The sequence below is a fragment of the Sarcophilus harrisii genome, chromosome 4, assembly GCF_902635505.1.
Source record: "Sarcophilus harrisii chromosome 4, mSarHar1.11, whole genome shotgun sequence".
Lineage (NCBI taxonomy): Eukaryota > Metazoa > Chordata > Mammalia > Dasyuromorphia > Dasyuridae > Sarcophilus > Sarcophilus harrisii.
Window position 1 is genome coordinate 239,319,046 of NC_045429.1, and position 16,308 is coordinate 239,335,353.

The 16,308-nt window shown below is 32.3% G+C and overlaps 1 protein-coding gene across 1 annotated transcript in view; it reads right to left on the reverse strand.

Annotated features, from left to right (window-relative positions):
* SMAP1 (small ArfGAP 1) overlaps window positions 1–16,308 on the reverse strand; it is a 196,077-nt gene that overhangs the window by 83,247 nt on the left and 96,522 nt on the right. The window contains exons 3-4 of the mRNA XM_031964663.1: window positions 13,055–13,140; window positions 8,496–8,571 (exon numbers count right to left, since the gene is read on the reverse strand). Coding sequence (XP_031820523.1) covers window positions 8,496–8,571; window positions 13,055–13,140 — 162 coding nt within the window. The remainder of the gene's footprint in view (window positions 1–8,495; window positions 8,572–13,054; window positions 13,141–16,308) is intronic.

Genomic DNA, 16,308 nt, shown 5'->3' on the forward strand with positions numbered 1-16,308 from the left:
TACCCTGGCATGGGTTCTGTCAATAAAAAATTATTGTAATAATAAGAAAAAAAAAAAAAAAAACCACTGCTGTGGAGAGTCCAGGAGGGCTGTCTTTCACTGCCTTTCAAGGTGGGATGTGGTAGAAAGTAAAGGAAGGTCTGGGCAAAATAGAAATGAATCTAGCTTCTTCTTACTTCAAATCCAATAATGTTTCCACTACTATCTGTGGCATGGATGGATAGAAGACATAGTCATGGGGGTAATGCTGGGTTCTCAAAAGTAATGCCAGGAGATTCTATGTTATATCAAGTTGTAGCAAGATGGCAATGGCAAAGTGACAGTTCTCTGAGGACAAATTCATGCACAACTGGGAAGATTCATGACTATGTCATTCTCTGGGTTATAGATTTATCAATTACCATACCTCTTAAAAAGCATCTACTAAAATACAGAAGTAAAAGTACTAAAGTGTAATGTTCTCTTGTTTCAGTTTTCTTGGGGGCTTCTGGAAGCAGCCTTCGTTTCAGTTCAGTAATTACCACAAGTGCAGCCAGGGGTTAAAGTCCAAATTCTTTATTGTCTCCTTCAAAGTCTTGTCTTCTTTCCTGGGACCCGGTTAGTTTTCTTAGAGGTCTATCTCCTTGGTTCTGAGAGTTTGAGCTCCTGCCTCCTTCTTTGCCTTCTGAATCTCTCCTCTGTGGCTCTCAGCCCCTGCTTATATGCTCCACAATGAGTATACACCTATCATTATATCACTAAGAAACCATTATTTATTGTAGAATAAATCAATGCTAAACTAGAATTAACCATCATCTCCTCAATTCCACTTAGTACCTTGTTTCAAGTTCTAGCCCATAACACTAAAGTAATGATTTCTTGTAGATATCAAGAAAGAGATAACATATAAATCTAAAATCATGTGACATTTTAGAGTGAACTACTGGAGAAACTTTGAACAATTAATTTCCATCAAAAATAGTTAAAATACAGAAATGTTAGTCATTGAAATATTATTAGTTAATTAAAAAAAAAAGATCACTGATGTAGGATACTTAGGTTCCTCATGAAGTTACATAAAATAATAATTGCTCACATTTACATAGGACTTTTAATTTTATTTAATAATATATATTAATCATGCCATGTTATTCTCACAACAACCCTGCGAGCTTGTTCAATTCAGTCATTTTTCAGTCATGTCCAATACTTCACAAGCCCACTTGGGGTTTTCCTGGAAAAAATTATCTAACTGATTTGCCACTTTCTTCACAGCTCATTTTAAAACTAAGGAACTTGTGTGCATTTACGATCTCCATGATATATGTCCTCTGAAATATGTCTGAAGGCTTATGGGAAAATTAATAAAATTGAAATTAAAGCTGAAAAAAAATAAAAAAATAAAACTAAGGAACTGAAGTGATCAGGGTTAAGGGACTTGCTTAGGATCACACAGCTATTAAGTGTCTGAGGATAGCTTTATACTTTCTTCCCAAGTCTTCCTGACTCCAGGTCTAGAACTCTATTCATCAAGCCACCTACCACCTAACTGTCCAACTCAATAAGTTACATGCATTTATATTTCTATTCTACAAAAGAAGAAATTGAAACTTGCCCAGAATCACACAATAAGTATCCAGCATCACATAAGTACCCATTTACTCACCTACTCACTCTAAATTCAGCACTTTATCTGCGATAACATGCTGCCATATATATGTGTAAAAATAAATAAATATATGTGTTTCAATATTAAAGGCAAATTACTCAAAAATATGATTAAAGATAATTACTGTATTATAGTTCATTTAATAATTTGATTTTATCAGAAAAATAGAATTTGAACAATTAATTTCTGCAAGCATAAATGCTTTTTGTCATATTAATTAGAAATTAATTCTAAATTATAGTGTAATTAAGAAAATTCAGAAAGCAAAAAATAAAAAATCTTGGTTTTATTTTTTCCAATTCCTAAAGGTAAAGAATTACTAAATTTTTCTCACTGCCTCATCCCCAAAAATTATTTTATATTTATTTTGTAAATATCTTATTTTTTCTATATTTTAGACTATATATTTCTATATATATATTATACATATATATATATATATAACATATATATGCATATATAATATATTATCATGAGGTTTTAAAAAGAATGCATTATGGTGTTTTGCAGTCTTTAGAAGGGCTATGGAAACACCACTCATTGTTGCGTGGTAAGAATTGATGGCAAAAAATAAAAAAGAGCCAGGCAACTTACTCTAAGAATATTTGAGGGTGTGGAATATTATTGTTCTGTAAGAAATGACCAACAGGTTGATTTCAGAAAGGCCTGGAGAGACTTACACGAACTGATGCTGAGTGAAATGAGCAGGACCAGGAGATCATTATATACTTCAACAACAATACTAGATGATGACCAGTTCTGATGGACCTGGCCATCCTCAGCAATGAGATCAACCAAATCATTTCCAATGGAGTAGTAATGAACTGAACCAGCTACGCCCAGAGAAAGAACTCTGGGTGATGACTAAAAACCATTACATTGAACTCCCAATCCCTATATTTATGCCCATCTGCATTTTTGATTTCCTTCACAAGCTAATTGTACAATATTTCAGAGTCTAATTCTTTTTGTACAGCAAAATAACGGTTTGGTCATGTATACTTATTGTGTATCTAATTTATATTTTAATATATTTAACATCTACTGGTCATCCTGCCATCGGAGGGGGGGGGGGGGGGGGTAAGAGGTGAAAAATTGGAACAAGAGGTTTGACAATTGTTAATGCTGTAAAGTTACCCATGCATATAACCTGTAAATAAAAGGCTATTAAAAAAAAAAAAAAAAAAAAAAGAATATTTGAGGGTGGAGAGAACTCTTTCATCTTAGGCATCAAGGAACCCAGAGAAAAGTTGATACCTGAATTTGAGCACTGAAGTAAGATAAGGATTCTAAAACCTAAAAATGAGGGTTTGATTTCAGATTTGGGAAATATATGTGAATACATAGAACTTGAAGGAGGTGGCATTTAAGAAAGGAACAAAGGTAGGTTAATATTGGATTGTGAAGGTCCTTAAATGCCAAGCTCAGAAGTTTGTCTTTTATCTTTTTTGTCTTTTTATCATATTGGTAATAGAATTCGTGCCTAAGAAGAGCTTAATTGATTGCAGAGGGCTGGAACTCTGACAAGGTGTACTTGAATATAATAAGACAGCAGAGTACTTAAGGATAAGTACCTACTCAATATGATATAATGGCTCTATAAACATATACATCACCATATCATATTTGATGTGATGGCTCTCCTCTGGATTGGTGCCTGCTGGATGTGTTGGGATGAGGTAATCCTAAAGAAGAATTGGAGGGCTGAGAGAGAGAGTCAGTCTCTCTGCCACAGCAGAAAAGACTTCAGGCTCCAGACTCTAGGATCCATCTTTGACAAGTCTTGTGGCAGGTTGCCTGCCTCCTTCACTTCTCCTCCTAAAGACCAGGACTTTGACTGATCCTGACTTTAACTGATCCTGAGGCCCTCCAGAGAGTTAGCCCAGACATTACACTAGATAAAGGTAGAATGAAAAGGGAAGAGACTGAGGTGAGGAAAAACAATAGGAAAGGAAGCTGTTGGAGAAGTACAACATCTAGAACTAAGGTGGATGTATTGTGAAGAAAAGGAGTTGCCTGTGAGAAATGAGTGGAGAAGGAAATGTCAAGATTTAGAAGCTGAATGGATGTGGGGAAAGGAGAGGGAAAAAGAAGAGTGTACTCCAAGGTTTTGCTCCAGTATCAGAAATAGAACTGGAGGTATGGATTTAGGACAGAAGCTGTATTCAATTTGGTTTATATTAAGATTATGATATTTCCAAGATGTCCTTGTAAAATTGTCCAACAAGCTGTTGGAGTTGTAATCTTGAAGTTTAGGAGAGAAAGTTCTATTACTAGAACTATTACTGCATTTTCAAAAAAGGAAAATGAGGCTTAGAGAGTGTCTGGGATGGCAAGTCCTAATTCAAAATGACTACTCAGAGATTTCTCAAAATGAAGAACAGAAGCTTTATTAGAATCTCATGAGAAGCTGATAAGTCTACTCACTGGAATCTCAGAGGTCGGTTTCACAAACGCTGAGAAATAATTTAAATGGTCAAAGAAAAAAAATTCCAGAAACTATTCACCTACCCATCTCCTGTTAATCCTCCCAAAATCATTGGCAAACTCCACCTTTATTCCTTTATTTGTCTCTGGAATGTAGGTGAGCTTTCAAAGCACTAGGATCTTGGTTAAGCAATACCTGTATTAAAAGAAAGTCTGTACTGCTTCTAAGGTAAATAATCAATTTAGAGGTTTCTAAAGAGACTTGGTTTTACCTCAGGCTTTTCTCAATCAACAAATAGAGATTAGCTAGTTTGTAGACTTCTCTAATATCTACAAGCTATTAAATAGTCAGATTCTTCTCTAAGCAGTTCTCTCTTAAATGTTTTCTCTTAGAAAGTCTTTATTGTTCTTCCCAGAGCCTAATGATTAAACCCTTGGTGCTGAGTCTTATTATTCTGAGAAGTCCTCAGATTCCTATTTCACCCATGGTTAAAGTGTTATAAACTATCACAATGTTTGTTACATTCTAGTCTGTTACAATGCTCACTCAATTTGATATAGTTGATTTATTACAAATGTTTGCTCAAGCTTAGATGGTCACAATACTTAAACTATTTTAAGTTCTTTATCATGATATATATATATATATATATATATATATATATATATATATATATATATAGAGAGAGAGAGAGAGAGAGAGAGAGAGAGAGAGAGAGAGAGAGAGAGAGAGAATATTTCATTTCCCAAACCCATCAATTTACTCCATACATTAAAATCTTAATGGTAGATTAGGTATATCTTAGTGATTTTATGAGAAACCACACAATCCCTCACAAAAGTGATTATTCTAAGAAGTCCTCAGTTTCCTGTTTTGCTCAAGATAATACATAAGGCAGATATTTACTAAATACTGGGCTAAATAAAAATTTCCATTCTACTTCTTACTTTAATAAAAGAAGTCTCTTACTAAATACAAATCAAATATAGAAGCATCATATACATAAAATAATAAGAATATTTTGACAAAATTATTTTTTCCAAAAATTCTCAATATAATTTATTAAACACAAAAAATGCCCTTTTGTAGAATCTAAAAAATTTTAGACAATAAAAAATTGCTCCCCTTTAAGTTTTAAAACAGTATAAACATTGTAATAAAGAATGATACTTTTCAAATTATTTACCTCTAGATATCCATGCAACAAACAACTTTACAGCATGTAGTTGCTAAATATCACATAAAGGTAAAATTACTAAATAGGGAATATAAAAGTATGAATCAAGAAAATATTTTTGAAATATTTTTTAATTAAACATAAACTATACTTGAAGTATTCAAATAAATTGATAACTGATTTGGAAGCTCTAATAATGGAGATCATATCCCATCCAAGCTTGCCTATCCTGTGGGATTCATGTCCATACTATCCCAAAACTTCTTTTCCACAAAGGAGCACCTAAACATTTTTCCTCGCAAGGGAGGTCACCACTGGAGGGAGAAAGGGCTAGATTCAGTTTCTCCTCTAGTTATACAATTCCTTGATGATGTCCTTTACTCTTTTTCTTCTTTGAAATTCTTCTCTAGTTATGCGTTACAAGTTGCTCAGTATGAGCATCATAAGACTCTCCATCACTACTTTTGGGATACTCATCTTAGCACTTCAGAGGAAGCAGTACCTCAAATATCACTGCTATATAACAAAATCGGTAAAACCATCCTAGGAATATACCAAATGAACTAGCAAAAGATGGTTTATTTAATCTTCATAAAATAATGTTTCATTAAATATTTCAATTTCTTATTCTTTGAGCTAAAATTTAGTGTAAGGTACCTTTCCACAAATCTTTCAAAGCTTTTTTCCCTCCTGCCTCCACAACAGTCAGGTCCAGTTAAAAGACCAAAAGAATGACTCACTCCTAGATAACTGTTCCACAACAGTTACTGAACATACTACTGATGACTGAATTCTTTCATAAGAATGAGTCTGTTTCACAGCCAAATCAGATTCCAAAGGGTTTCTCTAGTTTTAATATTTGTTTTCACTTTTTAGCAACTGTTGTTTTTCCAAGCAATTGAAAAAGAAAATTCAACTTGCTTACAAAATTGAGACAAAAGTGTTTTTTCTAAATTTCTCAATACCAATGGTTTCATCATGTGTATATCATCGGAGGGCTTAAATCTAAACTCTCAAATAATTTTAAACTAAAGGACAATTAGCTTTAAACTATAATAACTGGGAGGAAGAAAAATTCATCAGAAATAGAACAAAGCAAAAGATGAATGCGATATTTTTAATCATTATAACATCTTTAACTTTATAGTTTTATCTTTTATCTTTATCTTTATAGATTACCATGCTCAGTTTATTCTTTGGCAAAGAGAAAAATCTTGGCTTTGGGCTACTTCAACCAAGGTAATTCCACTGACTCTTTCTAATTCACACTGGGCAGTCCTGAGGCATAAAACTGACTCATCATCTACTCCTCCACAGCTTCAATTACTATATCCACAACAGAAAACAAAAAATTTCAAGCTAGCTATTCTGTTGATTGCAAGCAAACACATACATACACACAACACACTTCACCAGAAAATATTTTCCACAATTCATAAAAATGGTTATTGTAACAAATAGTGAAAGAACCAGTATCTGAGCTTTTGTTTAATCAATAATAATTTTGTTTATGGCAAATTACCAAAAAGGGGGAGGAAGGCACAATGGATAAAAATCTGGCCTTGAAACCAGAAAGACATGAATGCCTTTTCTATGTCTGGTGCATACAGGACTATGGGCAGGCACTTGTAATTCTCTAAACTCTTTGAAAATATGTTAACCTACACTGGTAGAGGAAATTTTCTCACTTAGGAGTTCTCTATACCAATAAAATCATAGGTCCAGTCCCTATTCTCAGTTCTAACAAATTATTATAAAGCTGTGCTACAGAGTGGGTAGAAAGCTAGCCACCATAAGGGGAGATCCAAGTTTCAAGTCTTACCTCTTACATGTACCAGATTTGTGAATAGGAGCACCTTTGGTGGCACAGTGGATACAATGCTACGCTTGGATTCAGGAAGTGGTTTAGTTGTTTACAGTTGTGTCCAACATTCCATGACTCTTTTTAGAGTTTTCTTGGCAAAGAGAAAGGTGTGGTTTGAAATTTCCTTTTCTAGTTCATTTTACAGATGAAGAAACTGAGGTAAATAGGCTTAAGTAACTGCCCAGAGTGACATAGCTAGTAAGTGTTTAAAACTGGATTTGAATTTAGAAAAGGAGTTTTACTGATTTCCAAGCCCATCCAAGTGCCCTGGAGTCAGGAAGACCTAATTCAAATTTAGCCTCAGACCTTTAATAATTCTGCATGATCCTGAGCAATACACTTGCCCCAATCTGCTTCAGTTATCTTTAAAATGGGGGCAACAATAGCACCTACCTCCCACGTTTGTGAAGATAAAATAAAATAATATTTATAAATCAAAAACACAATGAAAATGCTAATTACTGCTATCATTATTATTAACCTTTCAAAGCCCCCAAGAAATTCTTTCAGTTTCTAAAATGCCAAGAAAGGTCAGAACTCATTTATGGAGAGTTTCCTCATTGGGAATTTCCCTATACCAAGAAAATTATTTATCACGTTCAGAAAACAAGCAATATAGATTATTTTAACATACAAGGACAAAGGTTCCTGACTAAATCTTAGCCTAAATTTCTAAAGTTAAAAATATTTATCAAATTATCTACAGAGCCTCTGGCCAACTACCCAAGTCATAAAGCTCATGCATCAGCTTTATCTGTCACATAACAGAATTAATGGCTAGCTCCTATATGATCCATGTTGTAGTATTATTTAATTTTTTTGCTCTTTTAAAAAGAAACACTGACGTTTGTAATCAGCTTGATCTTTTTACTTTTTTTTTTACAAATATGTATACTATTACACTAAATCCTGTTTAATTAATTATTAAACATATTCTTTCAACAAATCACTCAAGCTCTATTCTATTGTCTGTGTTGAGACAATGACTGTTGTCATATCTGAAGACCAGTCCCAAAAAAGTCTTGAATAGCTTCTCACCAAGGGGCTGGCCATCAAGTGATTAAATTTTTCAGAAATGATAACTTATTAAATACAAATATATATTGTTCATCCTTAATGGAAAGCATATCCATGCCATGGGATTGTTCAAAATTAAGAAAAATCAATAATATGGATATTCTCTATTCCCAATCTATTGCTCATTTACTAAATCACATTATATAAGAAGCAAAAACCGGCACCAAGTCCAAATTTTTAAAAAATCCATCACCATAACATTTCAATTTCATTTTCTCTCACACACTCTCTCTCTCTCTCTTTCAATAAAAACATAGCAATGAAGCATTTAGTACAGAAAAGATGAAGGAAATATACTTACATTGGTAATAGTCACTGCATTTTTATCGTAGTATTTCTTTTTTTCGTATTTATCTCTGATGAAAAATTCCACAGCTCTGAAAACAAGTAACTTAAGGAAAAATATAGGTTATGTGGCAATATCTATTTCTTTATTTTTTTTCCTTTCAACCCATGTTAACAAAGTCTACACAATCATCCTTAATAAGAATTTCCCTCTCTCAGACCTCTGAACCTTTTTCATACTATTCCTAGGCTTTTGTTAGCTCAGGGTTGTTAAATAATATTTGCCAATTCACTACTGTTATTTAAAAAAAAGAAAGCTGTAGTAGTTAGGAAGTATATGGATGGATAGTCTTTCAAATCCAGTATTTTATGAAGCAAGGTTTGTAATGGAGAATTATGATTTCTTTTTCTTCACAATATAAAAACATAAGTTTACTCAGTATTACTCAGTAAGAGTACTCAGTACTCAGTACCTATAGTTGATTTCACTTACTTCCCCAAAAGAACATTATATCCAGTATTAAAAATACAAAGCTCTGAAATAAGAAATGCTTCACATTTTAAAGAACTAAAAATTCAAAGCACATTTTTGCATTAAAAGATTTGAGGAAAGGATAAAGATTAATATTTTATCTCCTGAGAATAGAAATTAATGACAAATTTAAATATTGAAGTATTATCTGATTTATACTATGTATTAAAATTTGATAACAAAATCCATTGTTTCTCTTATAAAAATATGTTAACTCTAGAAAATCCCTGGTTGATTTCACTATTATTTTTAAAAAAAACAAGTATGTCTTACTCATAAACTTCAAAATAGTAAAGAAAAAAGAACACACATGTATGTATATACATCTACATATGCATACAGAAAAATAAATATTTAAAACTTTATTTTAACTGTTTATATTCATTCTATTTCAAGTTCTACAATTTCTGTATATTTCTTCCTGTTTGTGGTTCTAAAAACCTAAAGAATATATTTGTACAATTTTCTTTATACCGTATATTCCATATCATTAAATGTCTACTTAATGAGTGATAACTAATTTGAGTGGGGAAAAAAAATTAGGAAATATTTTATCTTTACTGCTCATTATATAAATATCAAATCTCGACATGAATCAACACAACAAAGAAATTAGAAAAGTGATACTATAACTCGTCAGGAAATAACAGTAAAGACTACCTTTTCCACTACTATTTAAATGTTCTAATTATATAACTTGAAGTTTAAAAAAAAAAAAAAAACAACCCTTTTCACAAAGAAAGTAAAAAGCACTCAGTAGAGCAACCCATTTTTTTCCTCCCTTCCTCTCCTTAAAAGACCTATAAAACCCAGAGTTCAAATTTATTTTTAACAATACATTTATAACATTTACACACACACACACACACACACACACACACACACACACACACACACACTCTAACATTTCTGCTTGCACTACAGATACTTACCACTTTTGAAGACAATTAAATTACCATCTACTCCCGCAGAACATAATATTCCATTTTCTAGGCACATACTACTAACAGTAGAACAACTTTGAAAAGCTCAAATAACCTCAAAGGAGAAGAACTGTTGATTAGCCCTGCTGCACAATAGATCTCATAAAAATGAAGTAATTAAAGTTTATAGATAAGACCAAAAATCCTAATAATGAAAAGCTTAATGTAAAGCTTTATCATTTGTCATGCACTGGTACATTCAGTCTATAATTAACCACATCCCACATGAGAAATTACACTTTCACAGTAGCTTTTGCATGACTTTTGAAAATTATAAAGCTTTTAAAAAGTGACAAATCTTGTTAAGTTTACAGGGATGTTTCATATTATGCTAGTTAAAGTACAACAGTTGAAGTCAGTTTGACTCTACTTGCCTCTAGGGATATGGGAAGCATTTAAACAACTGTGAATACCACACTTTTAGAATAGGAAGAATAAGAAATTTGAGAAATAATTAATGCCTGAAAATATAAACTTCATCTCTTGGCTTTTTATGTACGAGCAAAGTAATCACTAAGAGAAATAATATTGCTATGTCAACCAAGTAATCCAAAAACTTTAATATTAAGTAGCACATTAAATATACAAAGTGGAGGGGAGAGACACATAGAGGGGAAAGGCATTGTTAAGTTAAAGTCATACAATTTAAAAACAGTCCTAAGGTCAAAGCAGCAGCAATCATCTTTTATACTATCTAACTAGCCACAGTGAGTTTACATAAAAAGAATTTTCTATTTTTCAGTTGTTGCAAATAACAACCACTAAGTACATTTTGTAAATAAAAAGAATCTTTGCTTTGTAGAATGATTGAAAACATTTTTTAAAATAATACTGTGCTTAGTACTCTCCTCATAAAGCTAGGAATATCACCTTAAAATGATTTTGAAGAGTTTACCATTTAGAAAGAGGAAAACACCTAGCCTAATACTATTCTGTACAGAGCTGATACTTCATAAATATCTGTTTAATTGAATTGAAATGAATTGGAAAATAAATAAGTTTTATAAAATAACAACCAAGTATACCTGAAATCTGAAGGGATAAGACATGATTTAAAATAAGAACTAAAATGGAGAACATTAAGTGAAGGCGAAACAAACTAGAACTCCTTTCCCACACCTTACAGTTGAATCAAACTCCATTACAAATAGTTCCCAATTGACTTGGAAAACTATAAAATAACATTACTTATGTTGTATTGTGCATTTATTTGCTGAACATTTTCCAATTTATTTTAACCTGCTTTGGATCTCACTTTTTTTTTTTTTTTTTTACAGTGATCTGGGCTTTGAGTTTGTCATCTCAGCATTATATTCAAGTAACCAAAGAAATAATACTATTTATTTCCTAATACACATGCATATAAACACATGGAGACATAAACTCATATATATGTATACAACTGCATAGATAGGTAGATAAAATAAATAAAATAGATAAAATAGGTAGAAAAATAAAGACAAATGGCCTAATTTTTATACTTGTATTGTTTTTATTTTTTTAATGCCTGGGGATAGATATGATCATTACATGTATACTTAACAAAATTCTGAGGTTCTAGAAACCTTAATTTTCATTGTTCTGGGTTATTATATATGCTCACTAGCTTATAGTCAGAGGACCTTTCATATTGCCAAAGTAATTCAATTTTTATAGCTATTCTGTTAAACAGCAATAAAATGAATCTACTTTACAAAAATGAGTTTTAAGTTATTATTCATAGTAGTCTGAAAAGGTTTCATGGAAGAAGTGAAGAATAAATTGGTAAATCAATCAATAACAATATTTATTAAGTGTCCATTAGGTAGTAAGCACTGTGCTTACTACCTCATTTTTGCCTCTTTGACTAGAATCCCTAATACATTAAGCAGGATTTAAAGGAAGCCAGGAGGTAAAGTTATAGAAAGACAACATTCCAGACTTCAGGGACATTAAGAGAAAATGCCCAAAGCCAAAAGATGGAAGAGTGTTATTCAAGGAGCAGTCAGTAGATCAATATTACTATATCAAGAGCATGTGGCAAGAAATAAGGCAGAAGATAATTGTATAAATGTGTATGCATATTGTATTTAACATATTTCTACCATGTTTAACATGTGTTAGACTACTTGCCATCTAGAGGCAGGCATAGAGGAAGGGGGAGAAATTGGAAGACAAAGTTTTGCAAGGGCTAATATTTAAGAATTGTCCATGCATATGTTTTGAAAAATAAAAAGCTTTAATGAAAAGGAAAAAAAAAAAAAAAGAACAAGGTGTAAAAAGAATAGAAAGGTAGGAAGGGGCAGAGTCATGAAATGCTTTGAACAACAAACAAAAGATTTTGTATTTGATCCTGAAAGTGACAAGAAATCATAGGAGTTGACTGAGTCGGAAAGTGACATGATAAGATATGCACTTTAGAAAAATCACTTTGTTAGCTAAAAGGAGATTGGATTGGAGTAGGGAAAGACTCGAGGCAGCGTAACTCACTAGCAGGCTATTACAATAATCTAGGTGTGGGGATTTTGCACCAAAGTGGTAGCAATGTCAGAGGAGAGAGAGGATATATTTGAGAAATCTCATAAAAATAAAATCTACAGGTCTTGACAACAGAGGAATGAAAGACAGTGAGGAGTTAAGAACAGCTAGAATGTGAGCCTAGAGAGTTCCTTAAGGAGGAATATCAGTAGCAAAAGAGTAATGCAAATTGCCATATATTCATAAATAAGAATCAATGTTATTTGTCTTTTGTTGTACTACAATAAAGTATAAGTTTGTACAAATATAATAATTTCTTAAAGCTGATGTCGTTTTTAAAATGATTTAAAAAAACCCTACTGTTATCAAATTTTTATAGTTAATAGTAGATATCTAAACTGGTGTTCCATATTATTAATGCAATAAGCATATTAAAAATATTTCCTGAAACCCTCCTAAAAACTGCTAAGTGAATGTCAGTTTCATTCTTTGAAGAACAACACTATTATAAAATCTCCATCTTTCTAAAAACTATCATATAAATCCTAGGTTAAACAAACATGTTAACAAATGTTTTAATCATTTAATAAGCCAAAAGGATACTGGTCTGTTTGGGGCCGTCGAAAGTTCTCTGGAAGGTTAGCTTCATACAGCATTCTTGCCTTTGTATTTCCCATATCTTGCATGCACTGAAATTTAAAAATTAAAAAAAAAAATTGGTCAGAGACATTTGTTTTTCATAAAAAAGTAATTTTAAATTAAAGCTATCAAATTTATTTATTATATATGGTATATTTCTAAACAGTAATAACTTTTAGCTTAAAAAGTTAAATATATGTACCTGCCTCATAACTATTCTGTTTACAAATGTTTCCATGTAGAAAATACCATCATATCCATATATGTTGTAGACTAAAAGTATTTGAGTTTTGTGTTTAAAAAAAAAAAAACCATGATAATTTAACATATTCTCTGAGATATATTTCTACAAATTCATAAGAAATTCATAAGACTCAAAGAAAAATATACATCAGTATAACCCTCTTCTCTAGTTTTAAAATACTTGCTATATCTTGCAATATTTGTATTCAATACAACTAACCAGTTATCTTCATATTTTGTCCCAAATTATGTAAAGATATACAAAGGCAAGGGGGAGGAGGGAAGAGAGGCCAGAATCCCCCAAAATTTAATATTTAATGAATCAAGTTTAAACAGAGGGATATGAATAATTTTAAAATTAAAAAGGATTCAATTAATATCTCTATGAAAATGATTCTAAGATTTGTCTTCTAAACTACAATCCCACATCAGCAAGTGAGTATTAGATTACTTGAACTGAAGGATCAGTATATCTTTAAGTGAACTTATTATTATTCCCGTCTCCAAATTCTCCTTTTTTCCCCAACTTCATTATTGTTGACAAGAGTTCTACCATCCAGTTCCAGCTTTTTTTAAACTATGATTCTCAACCCTATATGAGGCTTTATAACTGAATGTAAAGAAATTATAACAAAATGACTTATTGGTAAATGTTCGATTTGTATACCAATTTTACATACTATCTACTTGGGGTCATGTAAAAATTTCTCAGGTGAAAAGGGGTCTGACAAGCGGAAAAAGTTTAAGAAAACCTACTCCCAGTGACTCAAGTTAACAACCAACATGTCATTCTTGAGTACTGACACTCATCAATCTGTTGCCAAGTCCTATCATTTATAATGCTTCAACACCTCTTGTGTTTCCTCATCTTTCCCTATGACATCCAGCATCAAATATAATATTCTGTACCTTATAAAGACCTACAGAGTACTGTTACCTTCCTGCCTTCCTGTACTTTAACTTTTTTTCATCGGTTCCCATATAGATAGACATAGATATATTTCTGTCTCTATCTCCATGTCTCTTTCTCTGTTTTCCTTCTGAGACTGCCTTCAATGAGAGGGGGATGGGGGAGGGAGAGAGAGAGAGAGGAAGGGAGGGAGAGAGAGAAAAAGAGGGAGGGGAGAGAGAGAGAGAGAGAGAGACAGACAGACAGACAGACAGACAGTGAGAGACAGAGACAGAGACACACAGTGTGTATGAGTGTACGGGGTCGATTATTCCTTCCCTACTGCAATTTTCCCCATCACAGTTCCAACAAAAATCTCAGGTCAGTTTAAGAAATTAAAAAGGGCCATTCTCTAATTGATAAAATGGTCAAAGGATATGAACAGACAATTTTCAGATGAAGAAATTGAAACTATTTCTATTCATATGAAAAGGTGTTCCAAATCATTATTGATCAGAGAAATGCAAATTAAGATAACTCGGAGATACCACTAACACATCTCTCAAAATGGCTAAGATGACAGGAAAAGACAATGATGAATGTTGGAGGGGATGTGGGAAAACTGGGACACTGATGCATTGTTGGTGGAGCTCTGAATAGATCCAACCATTCTGGAGAACAGTGTGGAACTATACTCAAAAAGTTATCAAACTGTGCATACCCTTTGATCCAGAAGTGTTATAACTGGGCTTATATCCCAAAAAGATATTAAAGAAGGAAAAGGGACCCACATGTGCAAAAATGTTTGTGGCAGCCCTTTTTGTAGTGGCTATAAACTAGAAATTGAATGGATGCCCATCAATTGGAGAATGGCTGAGTAAATTGTGGTATATGAATGTTATGGAATATTATTGTTCTGTAAGAAATGACCAGCAGGATGAATATATAGAGAGGCTTGGAGAGACTTACATGAAATGATGCTAAGTGAAATGAGCAGAAGCAGGAGATCATTATACACTTCAACAACAATTTCTTCCCAGATTACTTCTTTCTAAATCCAATTGTGTGTGTGTGTGTGTGTGTGCGCGCAACAAGATAACTTTGTGTGTGTGTTGTATTTAACATATACTTTAACATGTTTAACATATATGGGACTGATATAAGACAAGTGAAAATAGCCTTCACTAAATATATGAAGAATCACTTCTTAAGGGAAAAAAAAGTCTAACACAGAATTTAACTCCCTTAATGTAACTATGCCATTTTCTAGACTAATCATTAAATAGTAGCTAAATAAGAATCCATGTGAAAGTACTTTGTAAATTATAAAGCATGATACAAATTATTATATTTGGTATGTAGAACACTCAATGACAGAAGATAAAATATACTAACCATAACCAACTCTAAGATTTACATCCATTTACTATGCTGAAAATAACCTCATATTTGGCCACCAAAACAGAAAATAAAAATAATACTGTTTGATATATTTTTTATGGTGAATACTGAGAACATTATGATTAATATGAATGCAGAAAATTGCATTAGGATGTTAGTTTAGGGTTCAAGTAAGATTATTTTTTGGCTCCTGAAGCTTAATTCAGAAAAGTTAGTTGACTAGTTCACACTGACACATGTATCACAACATGGGTATGACAAACACATCAAAATTACTAATCAAAATTAATAAGTCTTGATATGAAAAACACTTGGTTCATAGTAACACAACTATGGCAACATGAGCCAAAAAGGTGGTTAATTAAATCTCTACTTCGTGGAAGAACCAAATATTAAATTATATAGCTTGATCATATAATTCATCAATAACAGAAAAGATTAAACTGTTATTTTTCCAATTTCTTAGGCATTCTGGAACATTCTACCTTTCTATAATGTAATTAAATAACTAAGATTTATTTTTTCTTCAGTTTAGTCTTTTTATCACCACTCCACCCTGTCCTGTCACTATTCCAAATTGTCCAGTCTAAAGCAAAGCCCTCACACTTCTATAAACTACTTTCTTCAAACCACAAATAACAAATCTTGGCTGCTTCATTTGGAGGTAGGGGTAAGAGATTATCAG